At 40.8% G+C, this 17,219-nt stretch overlaps 3 protein-coding genes and 1 pseudogene across 4 annotated transcripts; 2 read left to right on the top strand and 2 right to left on the bottom strand. All coding sequences in view use genetic code 12, as the record gives it.

Moving 5' to 3' along the window:
* Positions 1-414: 414 nt before the first annotated feature.
* Positions 415-1,077, bottom strand: FGR39 (Fgr39p; the record flags this gene model as incomplete). The annotated part of the gene is made up of 1 exon (XM_067694187.1): positions 415-1,077. The coding sequence occupies one exon, from the start codon at positions 1,075-1,077 to the stop codon at positions 415-417; it is 663 nt and encodes a 220-aa protein (XP_067546532.1).
* A 171-nt stretch (positions 1,078-1,248) lies between these two features.
* TIM50 (protein translocase subunit) lies at positions 1,249-2,745 on the top strand (the record flags this gene model as incomplete). Its single annotated transcript, XM_067694185.1, has 1 exon — positions 1,249-2,745. One exon carries the CDS (start codon positions 1,249-1,251, stop codon positions 2,743-2,745), a length of 1,497 nt encoding a protein of 498 aa, XP_067546531.1.
* Positions 2,746-3,865: 1,120 nt separating this feature from the next.
* Positions 3,866-6,181, top strand: HAP43 (Hap43p; the record flags this gene model as incomplete). The annotated part of the gene is made up of 1 exon (XM_067694184.1): positions 3,866-6,181. One exon carries the CDS (start codon positions 3,866-3,868, stop codon positions 6,179-6,181), a length of 2,316 nt encoding a protein of 771 aa, XP_067546530.1.
* A 162-nt stretch (positions 6,182-6,343) lies between these two features.
* I9W82_005047 lies at positions 6,344-17,146 on the bottom strand (annotated as a pseudogene). The gene is made up of 4 exons: positions 15,891-17,146; positions 14,580-15,429; positions 14,042-14,141; positions 6,344-12,996 (listed from the first exon to the last, which is right to left on the bottom strand). Coding segments are annotated over exons 1-4 (8,859 nt in total).
* Positions 17,147-17,219: the final 73 nt, after the last annotated feature.

Raw genomic sequence — 17,219 nt, 5'->3', positions numbered from 1 at the left:
AGGTTTATATAGCGATACTACATCGTTTATGAAATGAAAAATAGGTTTATACATGTTTAAAAGGATTGAAAAAGTTCCCTTTATGATTGCTCGTGCAATTCGCAGCCAATTCATGGAAGGTGCTTTTATCGCCAGACCTTACGCTCTTCAGTTCTCTCTCCAATGTACAGTACTACCTGCTTACCGCTCCATGTACTGGAATCCAAATGCCGTGACTTAAGTCAACATCAAGTGATCGAGCCAGCACCGCCCCACTCCAAGTTCTCAACCCATCACCAAAACAAAACTTTAAAGTATTTATTCACGTATACGCCAAACCAACAAGCGAAGCGTGCAAATCTGGCAAATGGGTCAAATATAATGATCGACTTATACAAGTTTGAGATGTTATCTCCTTCCAACAGTTTCCCTCATCTACTTAGCATTTGTCTTCTCATTTTTTTCATCCAGATTGGTAAACTTTGGTCTCGAAAAGGCAAAAATAATCACATTTCTAAAATCTATGCCATTATATTTCCCAGTAGCCAATTGTTGGATAAAATCAGGAGGGAAATTCTTGGGATCTAACAATCCAATATCATTCAACTTGAACGGCGATAACCCATGCAGATGTTGAGCTTTATCCAACAGATAACAAGTATCCCAAAATGCTGAATTCAAAGGAATCAATTTCAAAATCATATTTGGCCAGTAATTCCAGCGACGTTTACGTTGTTCAACATTATCATGCGTTATCCCCAATTTTCGACATTCGTAAAAAAAGAAATTCAATTGAAATAGAAGTTCAGGGGTATCTTTCACTGCATCAATTACTTGTTGTACTTTGGCATTTGTGGGGGATTTGCCCAATTCATCGAATCTTTCATCGATTTTGTTGGCTTGTTGCACCGCTTTGAATATATTGGGGAGTTTAAAGGACCGTTTTGGTACATTGTAGTGAGTGAGCAAACCTAAACTAGTGCGGTATATGAGTGGTGTGTTTGACCTTTTTAGTATAGCAACAGAGCGTCTTTGGATTATTTGAAACATGGTATGCAATGGTATCTCATCTCGGGGTATATATCTTCGACCAGGCATTGACAAAAAAAAATTACGTAGATCGAGGTCCGGTAGCGCCCTACGGTAGCAAATTTTTTTTTTTTTTTTCTGCTTTCTACCTCTTTGATGTGAAATATTTTTCAGTGACTTTTCTTTGATTGCAACAATTTCTTTCCGTGGTTATAACAAATACTATACAGATATTAAGCCATGCTTAGGACATCAACTAGGCTGTTTTTAAATACAGCAATTAGGTTTAGTAAACCTCTGTCAGTTACATTCACAAAGGGACCACTGTCGCTTCTTCTACCAAGATTACATCATCATCATCATCACCAATCAGTAAAGTTCTACTCAACTAAAGATGATAAATCCGCTGCCGACAAGAAAAAGAAAGCTGACGAAACACAATCAATCTTGAATGATGACATGCTAGCTAGAGCTGGATTTGAAGATCTTGAGTCTCAAAAGGATGGCAAGCAACAATCGAGAAAAGATGGTAAAACTACTGAGGAACATGAGCAGGAACAAGAATTTGAAGATGAAGAAGGATCTCAAAAGTCATCAAGACGGAAGAGAAGAAGACCAAAGACATCAAAGGATTTGAAACGTGAGAGATATGCCAATATATTTTACTTGTCTACTTTAGTTGGAGGTGTTGTTGGTTTGGCATACATGAGTAGGGATTGGGATTCAGAAAAGGAACAAGAAGATATGGATGGTAAGGATATTGGAAATGGATACACTCCATCCTTAATGTATGAAAGAATGAGCAAAAGATTAGCCTCAATGTTTACATTCTTTTCCGAGCCAGTATTTGAAAACTTGTTGCCACCACCAGCACCAGAACAATATCGTCGTCCATTGACTTTAGTGTTGACTTTGGATGATTTATTAATTCACTCTGATTGGGATACTAAACATGGATGGAGAACTGCTAAAAGACCAGGTCTTGATTATTTCTTGGGTTACTTGTCACAGTATTATGAAATTGTCTTGTTTTGTTCCAATTCTCAAATGTTTTCTGAAAAAGCGGTTGGTAAATTAGACCCATATCATGCTTACATTTCGTATGCATTATTCAGAGAAGGGTGTCGTTACAAGGATGGTAAATTGATTAAAGATCTTTCCTTATTGAATAGAGATTTGGGTAAAACTGTTATGGTTGAAGTTGATCCAGATTGTGCATCTTTCCAACCAGAAAACTCTATTGTTGTTAAGAAATGGGATGGTAAGCCTGATGATTACTTGATTCGTTTGATTCCATTTTTGGAATACTTGGCCACCCAACCAGTTAAAGATGTTCGTCCAATCCTCAATTCTTTTAGTGACAAGTCAAATATCGTTGATGAATTTACACAACGTGAAATCAAGTTGAGACAACAATGGAAAAAAGATCATCCTCAAGACAAACCAAATGCTGCCAATTTCCTCGCCAAGATGTTGGGAATGCCAGTCCAAGAACCAAAGATGCCATTGGATATCATTAGAGAGCATGGTCAATTACAATATCAACATTTTCAAAAGTATTTGCAAGAGAATGCAGCCAAGTTTTTAGAGGAAGAACAGAAATTGAAGGATGAATTTGGTAAAATGACTTTGAACAAGTTGATTACTGAAGGTGGACCAAATCCGGAGGAAATTGCCAAAGTGCAACAACAAAGAGCAGCTGAAGAAGCTGAAAAGCAAAAACAAGCAGCCAAGTAGGAAAAGCGGATGAGATAATTGAATACAAAGCTTCTTGAACAAGGTAAAATGGTTATCAACGAGTAGCTGCTATTAGTGTAACTTTATAAATTGTATATAAAATTGTGAAATGGATGAAGTGTTAAAGAATAGTATCCTTGATGCAATATAATATGCGGTTAGCGGGGAAGAAACACACAAGTAATACCAACAAAGACATGTCAAGGGGTTGAAACCAACTCCACTCTCCTGTGACTTTGTTACACGATTTTGTGAGATTGGTCTACTGTTGTTTAAGTGTTTTCTTTATTTTTTTTGTGTCAAAACCGAGGCCGGACTCGGTTTTTGCAATTAGCTTTAAGTGGAAAGAGAAATTTGATGAAGGGGGATCAACGATTATACGAGCATGTCTCATCGTGTGTTCACAAACGGCTGGTTCTTTATCAAAAGGAGAATGAGGTTATTTCCTTTGCATATGCCTTTTAGGTAGGATATTAATTCCTACTTTTCTCTATAAAAGAGGTATTGTTGACCAATCATTTCAGGTCGAGGGGACAATGTTCCCAGTTGAGCAAATAAAGAGGGGAGGCCCTTTATTGCTTCTATCCGTTCCATTTTGTTTCCTGTGGAAGAAATAAAAAAAAATAGGTGGCTTTGAAAGAGGACGGTTATATTGTCACTATTGAGATGTCAATATTTCTAGCCAATCATAGAACTGTAGATCCAATTCGAGCACATTCTCTGTTTTGTGTAATTTTGCTTTTTTCTTTTTCTCTTGTTGTTTTATCTATTTCATCTAATTACTATTACATAATATATTACATAATACAAACAGAGAGAAAATTTCTTTTCCTTTTTATATATATAATCATCAACAGAGATATATATTTCTTTCAAAATTTAGAAAAAGTTGATCAACAACTACTAAGATATATACACAATTTTACAATCAACAATAAGAGGAAGAAAATCTACGTTGAGCACTTAACACACACACACCAGCATATCCATTACACGCAGTCCCTCTTAAATTTGAGACGTTAGTAAGCCAAAAACACATAACTCAGCACAAAGTTCGAATCACGGAGAACAGAAAGAAATCAACGTTCGGATATTACACCAAACACAGGGCTACAACAAAATGTCAACAAAGGGACCTAGCATTGCACCAAGACAACTGTCGGTAGCTCAGTCACCGATAGCTATTGCAGGATCTCCTTCGTCCTCGGCTTCTGTGGGCTCAACTCCAAGAAGTGCCGCTAGTCCCAACACACACAGGAGTAATCCAGCATCCCCTCCAAACAATAACCCCACAACTATCACCACTAGTGCAACCAGAAGCTTAAACACCAAAGGCGTAACTCTGATTATGACGTCAAAGGAATGGGTTTTGCCTCCAAGACCTAAACCAGGTAGAAAGCCTAGTGTTGATACGCCGGCATCCAAAAGAAAAGCGCAAAATAGGGCAGCACAGAGAGCTTTCAGGGAACGAAGAGCTACTCGAGTGCAGGAGTTGGAGGAAAAATTGATGGAAGTTGAAAAGGAGAAAGATATAAAGGAAATGGCGTTGATTAATACCATAAATAAGTTGAAGGCGGAGAATAACTTTTTGACAAAGAGTATGGAGCAGATCAGACAAGAGATGGCCATGTTTAAGGCATCGCAGGAGGAAATGAGACAACAGTTGCCATCGCAATATAGCCAACAGCAACAGACAACACAACCAACGCAACAGCAACAGCAACAGCAACAGCGACATCAACAACAACAAAACATTGCTCCTGCTCTTCAACCACACCAATTTGCCAAACGCCACTCAAGTAACACAACCTCATATTCGCAATTTCAACCACAATCCGCACAACAACAACAATATTTCACAGGATTCAATGCAGGTCAGAATCTGTCGCCACTGAATAACATTTCACCAGCTGGCTCTTCATACTCATTACAGCAGATATCCCCAGCACCTTCTGCCGACCTGCCTCCAAATGGCTCTTCAAGAAACGGCTTTCAGCCTATGATTAGTCGAAACAGCAGCAGCAATAGCAACAACACTCAACATACATTGACGCCTGTCTCTAACAATACCACACCTGACAAGCTTTTTGCATCTAACAATAATAACAACAATGGTAATAATGGCGAAACTGATGCTTCAGAATTTGATTGCGGTGTATGCGTCAAAGACGAATGCTTATGCGAATCAGTGGGATTAAAGGAGCCACGTAAATCTGAAGCTGAACGAGAATTGGAAAACCAGCTAAACTCGATCAAGCCTGAGCCAGCAGTAACGCTTCGTCGGAAAAGAAAAGCTCAGAGTATAGATGTTGCTCAAGAAATTGATTTCACGAGACAATTTGCCACAAAAGCTAAACCTATGCCAGATTTGAATAAGCTACGGAAACAAAATCTGAAGCTGAATGAGAACACAGTTACTAAACACAATCCTCACTCACAAACTAAACCCGTTGATGACAATGCTGACTTCAATGAGGATTCACCTATGGAGAATTGTGGATTTTGCTCAGACGACACCCCTTGTGTTTGTCGTGAAGCAGCTAAAGAAGCAGCTAGACTAAATGCCTCGTTAAATGGACCAGATAATGTTATTGCTGAAGAAGAGGAAGAAGATCAAGTGGATGGTGAAATCAATGGACAAGCAGGTGATCACAATACCCTCCCACCACTTCAACTCAATTTGACTAGTAATAACAGTGTCACCAAAATGGCTCTTCCTGTGATGCATCCTGGTCCATCAGTGGAGATTCGAGATATTACAAACTTGACACCTGGAGCAGTTCCAACAGTTATACCAAGGCCAAACCAGAATTCATCAGACTCATCTCTATCCTCTCAACAACAGCAACAAACACAAAACGACGAGGATACCAACTCCAGTGAGGACAATGGTGGGTGTACGGGAAATCCAGGTACTTGCAAACAATGTCAAATGGACCCCATGTCTACCTTATTTTGTACAACTGTTGCCTCCAAGAGCAAAGACTCTTCAGTGCGACCCAATTTGTCAAGGACCAACTCGAGAGCATCATTACTGTTGAATTTAGGACCCAACACTCCAGGTGCAAGTGGCATGAACAACAACAACAATAATAATAGCAACGCACCAAGTCCTATCCCTCCCCCGTTGATTGCATCCAACATTTCAAACAATATCGCTGCTAGTCCTGGTACCGGAATAAATGGATTTTCAGCACTTGTACCCTCTACTCCCGGGTCAGGATCCAGCAATAGCAACAATAACAACAGTGATGGTACAAGTGCAGGAATGTTTATACCTTGTGCTGATGCTTACAAGACATTATCTCGTCATAAGAAGTTTAATAGTGTCGATTTCAGTACTTTGGTTGGTAAATTGACTACTAGAGGTATGCAAGTTGAAGTCCAATCAGTTGCCAATGTTTTACGAGAATTAGATAGAAGATTGTATAATTGAAGGGTATACTGGTATAGCTTGAAACAAACAATGACAGTTCCAAAATACACATAATGTAGACTTAACAAAACAATACTTCAAATTAACTATACAATTAAACAAATTTCAAACTAATGATAATAACAAAAAAAAAAAAATATAAGCATCTCACCCATGTCCTCTCTAATTCCATCCACCTGGCATACTGAATGAACTGTTTGCTGTTGTCGAGTCAGGTTCAACTTCCGCAGCATTTGAAGTTAATCCATGTGACGACGTTCCAACATTAGATCCAGTAGCTCTTGTTGTACCTGCGGCGCCTTCTTGTAAATCTCTTGGCACCTTATTATGTTCCCCATAGCCAGCTGCAGCAGAACTGGAACCTATTCCGGCGGATCTACCAACACCTGTTTTTGTTTCGCCCGCAGATGTGGTATTAATACCAGATGTAGGTTTCGTACTATCAGAAACATAATTGGAAGGTTTTGATGATGATTGGTGATCAGAATACCTGCTTGACAGAGCATCATTGACATTTCTATCAAAGGTGGTGTTATCAGATGATGAGGAGTAAGCATCGACAGCCGATTTTGGATAAGCATTTGATCCCAGTAAATGGGATGAAGATTGATTAGAATCACCGGAGTTGCCACCGTGGACATTTCTCTCACCTGATTTGGCATTACCTGAACTACTTTGATTTGCAAGGCCTAATGATTCCAAAGCACCAGCAGCACCAGAAGCACCAATAATGCTCGATGCTAAGCCAGATAATCCTCCTTGAGATGATTCATTACCCTGTTGATGATTCTCACTTGAGTTTCCACCATCACCATAATTGGAGTAGCTTGGCAAACCGCTGGATGTAGCACCGCTTCCCGCGTTTGAGCCGGTGTTCACATCCTTGGTGGCTGGTACACCTTGAGGGTATGGTGGCTCTGGTTTGGAAGTTCCAGTGCTATATTGTTGACCAGCATTGGCACTTGTGTGATGAGAAGGCTCAGTTAAGTGAGGGTGCTTTGAAGACGCAGTGCTAGCGGCAGCGGCAGCAGCAGCAGTAGCAGCAGCAGACAGTCCACTAGCTCCAGCATGCGTGGCATTTGTTGAGCTCTTTGACGCACCAGCATGGTCATCGGAGCTGGAGTGTTTGGAGTCAACAGCCAAGTCGGTGAAATGAGCAATTTCATCTCCATTTTCATCTCTAACAATACCAGTATGAGCATCAACTTGTAACTCCTTAACTTTGGAGATGATAGATGCATGAGTCTTTTGTAACCTAGCGACCGCAGCTCTGGCAATTCTGGTGGCTATGGTATTGTCCTTGGTGCCCTTGACATTGACAAAGATCTCATCATCTTCCTCTTTTTTATTAGATGTAGACTTTTCATGTGCAGAATGTTCTCTACCAGCAGCTGCAGCTGCAGCTGCACCTGCACCACCAACAGCACCACCAGAAGCTGCCAGTCCAGCATTTTGCCTTGCAGCTTCGTGCAATCTTTGTTTTGCTAGCTCGGATTGTTCGGTGGATTGTGACAGAGTTGGGTTCGTCTTGGCGCCCACACCCTCACCTTCATAAGATGAGTCAAGTCCTCGTGCACCGTGTGTACTTTGTCCGTGACCTGCATGGCTGTCTTGGTAGTGTCCAGTAGCGCCTTGGTTCTTGGCACCAGTGTATGGACAAGTTTTGGCTCCAACACCTTCACCCTCATAAGAAGTATCAGCTCCAGGTGCTCCGTGGGAGCCATGACCATACCCACCTGCGGCATGCTGACCACGTTTAAGACCTTCAGCATGAGCTTCACGAATGATGCTAGCATAATCACTGTGATCCGAACCTCCTTGATTGTGGTATTCACTAGCAGGACCAGGAGTAGGTTTACCAATGGAGCTGAAATAAGGACATTCACCTGGTTTAAGATCTGGAACAGCACTTCCATCGCCATAAGTAACACCAGGAGCAGCTTCTCTATCTAAAGCCAAAATTGATGCAATCGCAGCACTTCTGTCACCTTCTGGACTAACATCGGTTGTCTTTCCAGCACCATCTCCTCTGTATGAGGTATCGGCATTGCCAGTGCCCTGAGTGAATCCTTCAGCTCTTGCTTGTCCTACAACGGGTGCAGCGGCGCCTTTACTTTGCCCCGCGTAGATGTTTGTCTTTTGACCAGCACCATCTCCTTCATAAGAAGTGTCTGCATGACCTTGTGCTCCTTGAGTATAACCTTCAGCTCTTGATTGTCCAACAATAGGTGCCGCGGTACTTTTACCTTGTCCTCCATAGACATTGGTTTGTTCACCTGCACCGTCGCCTTCATACGCAGTATCCAATCCACGAGCACCTTGAGTATAACCCTCAGCTCTTGATTGGCCAACAACATTTGGAGCAGAGGAGCCATGGCTTGGAATTTCCTTTTCAGTAACATAATCTTCTTTGTAGATTTCCTTGTTGTTAGCATCAATAATCAACTTCCCAGAAGTCAAATCTACTCCTCTTTGATCCAATTTCTTTGATGCATTTCTTGCGGTTCTCAAAGCCTCTTCCTTATCCTCAATTCCGACAACTTCAACAACCAAGTTGTTTGCATTGTCTTCTCTTTCTCTATGAGCAGTGTTTTCATCAACCAATTCCGATTTACTATCAACTGGAGTATGCAAAGACTTTTGGTTCGATGGAGAGTGCGAAGATCCTCCTAAGGTAGAACCCGCCAAAGCACCAGCGCCAGCTCCACCAACAATAGCAGCCTCTCTATTTGATGTACCGTAAGATCTATTGTGGATGTTGTCGTCCTTTTCGGCCTTCTTCTCGGTACTACCTTTAGCATACCCATGCTCATACAAGTCCTGCTTGAGTTTCGAATCTAATTTGGAGTCAGTGCCTTTTGCATTACCGATGGTACCATAGGATGCGGTAGATGGCTGATGATGGTTTTTTTGGCCAGCTGCATAACCATGCTGGTACAACTCTCTTCTCAAACCAGGGTCAATATTTTGAGAGTGAGAAGCGCCTAATTTGTAGCCATGTGCGTATAACTGCTTCTTCAAATCATTATCTAACAGCTGGTCAGCTTCAGAAGCGCCAGCACCAGCTGCACCAGCAGCACCAGCAGCACCAGCAGCACCAGCAGTACCTGCCTTGGTGGTTGAACCACCAACCGAACGATCAAGTGGTTGGGTAGTATTGTATGAAGCACCTGAGACGTTCTTATTTTGCAGTGTAGAAGAGTCAGACTTTCCTTTAGCAAAACCTTTCTCAAAAAGGGTCTTCTTCAACGATTCATCCAACTTCTGTGGCTTACTAGAGTCAGTAGAATGGCCACCAGTAGCGCCAAAAACTCCTCCTCTGCTGTTGGAGTTAGCAGTTTTACCCTTGGCATAACCTTCGTCATAAAGAGACTTTTTCAATGAATCATCCAATTTATGTTGCTTCGAGGATTCCGATGACTTATCAGAGCTGGCACCATATGTAGCAGCAGCAGCACCACCTGCACCACCGGCAGCAGCAGCACCTGCTATAGTACTCTTCTCATGATCTTGATCTTTATCCAATCCACGGCCAACGGAATCGTCATCCTTTTTACTACTCTTGCTAGTATCGGCAGACTTTTTACTAGTTGAATCACCAGACGACTTGACTCCTCCAGCACCTGCTGAACTTTTAATTTCATCTGTAGTTACAGATGGATAATTGCTAGGTAAGGTTTGGACATCATTTCCAGGTGGTTCATTTGAGTTACTTGTAACCTCCTTGTCTATGGATTGACCTTTGTGGGCTGGCAACTTTTCAACGTTGGGATCCGCATTCTCTGCAACTTCAATCAAAGATGACTTAACATTGGTAAAACCGTGTTTCTTATTGTAAGTGGCAACATCATCCTCAATGTCCTTGAACAGGGTGTCCTCGACCTGTTCTTTCTCTACTGGATCAGCATCAGCGTTGAGCTTTTTTTCTTCTTTGAGTTCTTTCTTGTTGACTTTATGAGGTGGCAATTTTTCAATACCAGGGTCAGCTTCTTCAGCTTCTTGAATCAAAGACTCTTTTGGATTTTTAAATCCGCGTTGTTTGTTCCATTTGCTGACATCATCTTCGGTGGCTTTGAGTTGCTTGTCTTCAGTACCTTCCTTGTTCAGTTCAACAACCTCAGTTTCGTACTCATCGGCATTTGGTCCAAGAGACTCTTCTCTTTCCACTTCCTTCTTGTTTACCTTATGAGGTGGTAGGTTTTCGATGGAAGGGTCAGCGTCTTCTGCATCTTTGATCAAGGAGTCTCCGGCATCTCTCTGGTTATCACCATTATTATCACGCAAGCCAAGTGCACCGGTAACGGCAGCACCAGCACCAGCAGCTGCAGCACCGGCTGATGCCAAGTACCCTTTATTCGAAGATTGTGAAGTGTTTGATGAATCTTGATCTCTTGACACAGCATTCTCACCAGTAGTGGCGCCTGCAGGTAAATCCTTGCGGTTATCAGAAACGTCCTTTCTTCCGTATTGATCATCTTTAGGCTTTTGTGAGTTGTCTAAACCAAGAGCACCAGCAGCAGCTGTAGATGCCTCACCAACACGTTGTTTGGCTCCATCTAAATACAGACCTGAGGTGATGGTACTTGGATTCTCTTGCTCACCTTTCTTTCTACCGGCTTCATAAGCTTCCTTAAGAACTTGTTGACGTTCTTGTTCAGGATCACGAAGTCCAAGACCCAAGTAGCCAGCAGCAGCAGCTGCAGCACCTCCAATTGCACCTCCAGCTCTGTGACCAGCTTCTCTTGACGCCGCAGCAGATCTCTCATTCTCAGCCTTTTTTTGTCCAGCTTCATAAGCTTGTTTAAGTAATAACCTGTGGCCCTCTGTGGCATTGCGTGGGCCACCAAAACCCAAGTAACCAACAGCTGCTGCCGCGGCACCACCAATGGCTTCTTCTGCACGTTCAACAAAACCTTCTTGGTTTTGACCAGTGGTAGCGCCTCTTGATGTGGTTCCAGCCTTTTCATTTTCAAACTGTTGCTGACCAGCCGCATAAGAGGCATCGAGTGCTTCTTGTTTTTGGCCAGCAGTGACTCCCTCAGCAGGTCTTTCTTGCTCTTTATTGGAACCGAATCCCAAGAATCCAGCAGCTTTACCTACTAATCCTTCTTGACTTGGACCAGTAGCATCTTTTGATGTAACGTCAGCTTTCTCATTTTCAAATTGTTGTTGACCAGCAGCATAAGAAGCATCTAAAGTTTCTTGCTTTTCCTTTGGTGTAACATCTTGAGCTTGATCCTTGTTGTTAGCGCCATATCCCAAGTAACCTGCTGCGGCAGCCAATGCGCCACCTGCACCAGCAAAAACACCCCCTTGTCCAGATCTTGCATTGTCATTGGTGTTGGTGTCTGTTTGAGCATCAGCAAACTCATCACGACCATCTGAGTGATCATATTCATCATGCACGTCATCCAATTTAGGTGTTTTTATAGGCTCATCACGAACTGCAAAGGTTGAGGCATTGCTAGGATCATTTCTCAACTTTGCAATTTTATTGTCTGCTTGATTGATTTGTCTGTCGAGATCTGAGATTCTTCTTTCAGTATCGACTGGATCATAATTGTCTTGCTTGGCTGTAGCAACACCTGTTCCCCCAAGAACTGCATCACCATCCTTGACAGTGTTTGAGTGTGACTCTTGTTTCTTTGACTTGGATGGCAATTCTCCTTGTTCTTTTTCAAGAACACCAGCAACACCATCCTTGTTGTATGCTGATTTGTTTTCCTGGTGAATTGTTCCCTTATCAGGGTTTTGCTGATCGGTTGTGGTACCGTCTCCACCAACCTGTCTTGATCCTAAAATGGAAGGGTCTTCTTGCGTATCCGTTCTACCTTGTTGGTTACCTTCACGATAAGCATCTTGTTTGATCTCTTCTAATGCTTCATTTGCTCTATCTTCCTGAGCATAAACGGTTGGTTTGGTTTTCAAGTTGTCAGTATCAACAACCTTTGCTTTAGTGGCTTCTTCATGATTTTGTCTAAAATCTCCTTGGTTATAAGCATTAGCTGAATTCTCTGAAGCTGTAGCAGCACCAAGAACACCACCTTGAGTATCTTTTGGATCAAAGAATTTACCGTGTCCTTTCGCTGGTTTAGCGTCATCACTATAGGCTGGATTGGTGTTGGTAACCACAGCAGTGTTTTCTTGCTGCTGCTTTGAATTTTCACTAGCAATAACCGTTGGATCGGTTGGGTTCTTTTCGTTGCTAAAGTCCCCTGGAACTTCGTACTTGAGCGGTTCTCTTGAGCGTTGTGGTGGAGATGAAACTACACGCCCTTTTGAGGAACTGGTGACAACATCACTAGGATTTGAGCTGTATTCGTGACCAGAATTTGGAACCTTGTGTTGATTGGATGCACTGTAACCACCAACACCTCCAGCTGCTGCTGCTGCAGGCGCGGTTCCACCAGCATATACACCTGTATTACCTGATTTGGTCTGATGATGAAACAACTTGCGTCCTTCCTCCCAAGCTTCTTTGAGAATGTTGTCATGCTCTTTGCTTCCAGTTTTGGATGATGTAGCAGTACCAGCAGCAACTCCACTACCTGCTGCTGCAGTGGAGCCTTCATGCTTGCTATGGAATACTTTTTCTCCCTCCTTTCTGGCATCTTGGAGCAATTTTTCCTTCTTTGGATTAGTTTCCTTTTTTGATGCGGACTTGGAGGCCTTTGGTGACGAATTGGGCGAAGATTCGTTACTTTTGTCCCCCTTGAACGTTTTCTTTAATTTACTGAAAAATTTACCTTCTGAACTCATATCAATGGTATTTGACAATTGGCTTGAATTGAAATGTGAATAGGGATCAGAAGTGTCTGTAAAGTGTATGATTTAGTTTTGAATTTCAGCGTGCAGAGTTATTTTTGCATTTGGGAATTGAATAGCAATTGAGTTTGCTTTTATAGTTGGAAGTAATAATGATGAGAGATTTGTGTGGCTTAACTTAACACAAAGGTGTAACCTTTTAGAGGAATGTGGGTTGGGTATTTTTTTTTTTTTTAGAGTGAAATTTTTTGAGTGGATGATTATGTTTTTAGATTGCTATATTTACACATTTTTTTACACAAAAGGTTTGTGTGCATATATTGCCCTTCTTGAAATTCTACTCCAATAGAAATTAAATACAATAGTGTATGAGAGAGAAAGTACCCCCCCCAGAGTCATTCAAAAAAGTTCATCCTAATATACAAAAGAGTAAATTTATAGCAACATATTCTACTGATATAACCATCATTGGAAAAGGCATTATGGTTGCACCCTCTATGCAAGTTTAAAATAAGAAGGGCTTACGCAGAGGGGAACCCTATACAGATCTCTAACTTGCCAAAATCAATTGATACAACACTGTATTCTTTCTTTTCCCGAGATAGTTGTAGGAGGGGAAGGAACTAATGGTCCTTAAAGCAACGTGGGTACACCCAGTGATGACGTTCCAAATTTCTTTACAATTTCGTTTGCTAAACATCACAAAACGACACACAATGCACATTGTGTTGTATGGAGAAGGAATTTTATTTCCGTACACTGAGGAGAATGACATAAGATTAACATGTTGCCAATCATAATTGAGTGTCAGTGAAGACCAATATGGTTCGAGATAGGTTTCCATTATATATACGTTCGTTAAATAGAATTGTACCACAAAGACGGGGGGCGCAATTGAACATGTTTACCACTGCTATGTTGGACAGAATGATGCAAGTACTTCTAGTAGACTCAATTATACCGCATAGCTTTTCGTACTAACTAAAATGGTTACACATTGCATTACCACATGAAGTCTTCTCTCCTAAACACCACTAAATCAATTTCACAGAATTGGTATATCGGGAACCACGCAAGGACGATTCCCCTGAAGACATAGCCACGAGGAACTTCTTATTCCAGGTTGAAATGATGATGGGATTTTTGCAATAATTTCAATTTTGTGTCGAGTAGAACTCCTAAATACGTCATACCGCTTTTTTGTGGCTGATTGCACGTGACGGTTCAGAAGATAAGAAAACTCTTCTCCCTTCAGATCTAACTACTCAACGACTGAATCTGCTTTTGCAACAGAGAGGCAAATCTAAACCTTCCATGTTATGGAACATTTTATGAGTATACACAAGCTCTAAGTGTACTGAAATGCGTTATAAAAACACACATTTCTCCAAATAAATGCAAACTTCATCAATGAAGCTATTGAATTAACTCCTCAAGACGCAATATTCCAACAACTGGTATTGTCAATTGAAGTAGACATCGCGTGCCTGATACTGTTAGTGTCCAGCCACCACTAACCACTGAACCTATCAACACACTAGATAGAAGATCCTTAAATACAGCACCCACTTAACAACTAGAATTAGCTATATTGCGGGGCTTTATTGCTTTTGTTATAGATCAATCGCGTCACCAACCACTCTAAGCTCTCCTTCAACCCTTGATTTTCCAATACACTGACCGGCAAAAGCTTTGAGTCAGTGGCCTCTAACTCACTAACCAATTTAATAAATACCCCTGTCTTTAAACTTACCAAATCAACTGCTTGAGGTAGATCTTGCTTGTTTGCAAGCATTAAAATTGGAACATTTACCGTACCATCTATCCCTATAGTCTCCTCAGTGTCATTATCTCCCGATACGAGCCAATTATCATCATGAGCAATTTCAATTAATGTCTCATAACATTCTTGAAACCGTTCAGTATCAGTTGAATCGATGATGAATATTATCCCATGACACTGTTTATAATATCTTGACCACATATTCCGTAATGATCTTTGACCTCCTAAATCCCAAAATTTAAGATTGATGTTTTTAAATTGTGATGCAAAAGGTGACAGTTTATCTGAAGCTTCGAATTTGATCGTGGTGGTGTTTTGACCAACTGTGGGCAAAATTCGTTTAGATTTCAAAATCGACGTTGTTGATCGTTCTTGTGAATTTGATTCGGCATTGGTGTTTTCATTGGAATCGCCGCTACTCCCATTCTTCATTTGAGATGACAAACTATGTGATTTCTTATCCGACGAGGAAGCATTTACCGATGCGTATAGTAGTTTTATATGTTCAAGAAATGTGGTTTTCCCAGCATTGTCTAGTCCTAGAATAAGAACATTGTATTGCTCTCGTTTAGTGTATTGAGTATATAGTGATGACGCTAGATGAAACATGAAGGTGGATAACTTGGAAGCAACAATTGGTTTGATGTGTGACGTGGACGATTTGTAAATCCGTTTTTTGTTGACTATACGTCCTGCGAGTCTCGAAAGGTTTTTCGGTAAAGGGACAAAGCGCAGAAAATGTATAAAAAGAAAATTTTTCTTTCTCTTCACCTCTTTTTTAGCTTCATTAATGCCCTTTTTATTTTAAGCCATGTATATGCATGAGGCTATGACTAGAAAAGGTATGTGTTTTCCCATTTACACATTCGCATCCATTGTTTTGAATGATGAACAATTTGATAGGGACAACTGAGTTTCACACATTGAAGATAGTTGTTTAAAAGATAGTAGAAATAAACAGATCTGAATAAATGAGGGTTTTTGCGAATACCATTCAAAATGGCAATTTACTAACTATTTCAGGAGACTAGTTTTTATCCACTTTTTTTTTTTTTAATTTGATTCAAATTCTACTTTCAGTCTATAAAGGGGGTACCTTAGATGTTCTTTTTAACGTGGTTAGGCTTGCCCACGTACAAGTATGAGACCACAAAAAAGAACCAGGCAATGATGACCAATACGGTACTTGCGATATACAACCATGAGTTGGAAATATCCCATGATCTCTTGAACTCATCATTGGCCAAATGCCTAACTGTGACAACCTTTTTATCTAAAATGTAGCTCAATCCATTACGTTTATAGTCCAATTCAAATGTAAACATACCATGATGGTCAGGAACGGTAAAATTGACAAAATATGCATATGCGTCTAAGTCACCACTGTTTTCCGTAGCACTGACTGGACTCAATGGGCTCAAGTTCAATCTTTGATATGGATCCAACATTTTGAATGACAATTGTAACTGTTCATCTTCATTTTTAACCTCAAATGGAACCCATTTACCGTCCTTGTATTCAGACACACCGATCGTGTAAATAGCTTGGTCTTTGATTCTGTACAAATGTGGGTTCAAGTTTTCTGGCTCGTTGGCTTTAATATGATGGGCAAACTGTAATTTAATAACACCAGTGTCTTGGAAGCACCACTTGTACAATGATTCATCAACCAACAAGTCAGCTGATCCAATCCAGACTAATCTTGCATTGTTTAATGCTTGAAACCCAACAGCCAAAAACCCTTGTTCGCCAAAAGTCCAAGTAAATTCATCACTCATTACTTGACCAACTTTATTAGTGTAGCCAGTTTTTGTGGATTTTACAATCGGTTGAATCAATTCATTATTTGAGATTAGTGCAGCATTGCCTGTGTACTTTACATTGTCCAATTTTTCCACTATTCTGTTATTGCCAATCAAATTTTCATTCTTTAACTCAACAACTCCATTCTTGGAGTTAAAATGATCAATATATTTATACCCTTTTGGAGCTGGGTAAATGCCCACTTCGTTCAAGAAAATTCTAATTCCTTCTGGCAATGCAGCTTCGGTTCCACCGACGGTAAGAATGTTACCACCTTCGTTAATGAATCTCAATAATTGATGCTGATTCAAGGCTGCTTTGGACCCAATTGCCTTCTTCAGTGATGGAAGTAAAACCAAGTGGTCGAATCTAGGGAAATCATCATAGAATAACAGTACATCATCATCACTGTATTGACTAAGGGTAGTATCGTAATGGTTGGTTAAATATGTCATTAATTGATCAACTTCAGGAGATAGCGATGCAGTTGTATCATTCAACGGAATCAATGCTGCATCATACATGACCAAAGCAAACTCTTTATTTGATACTGTAGCTGCATTGGTGAATGCCAGTAATAAAAATGCAAATGTTATATATATAACAGACAACATGGCTGAGTGATGAAGGTGTATAATTAGTTTTTCAATTGGGAAGAAAAAGTAGACACATATTTCAACGTTCTCG

This window comes from Candida metapsilosis (genome assembly GCF_017655625.1).
Source record: "Candida metapsilosis strain BP57 chromosome Unknown scaffold7, whole genome shotgun sequence".
In the NCBI taxonomy this organism is placed as follows: domain Eukaryota; kingdom Fungi; phylum Ascomycota; class Pichiomycetes; order Serinales; family Debaryomycetaceae; genus Lodderomyces; species Lodderomyces metapsilosis.
The sequence above is the reverse complement of the archived record's forward strand: the minus strand, read 5'-3'. Positions and strand labels throughout refer to the sequence as shown.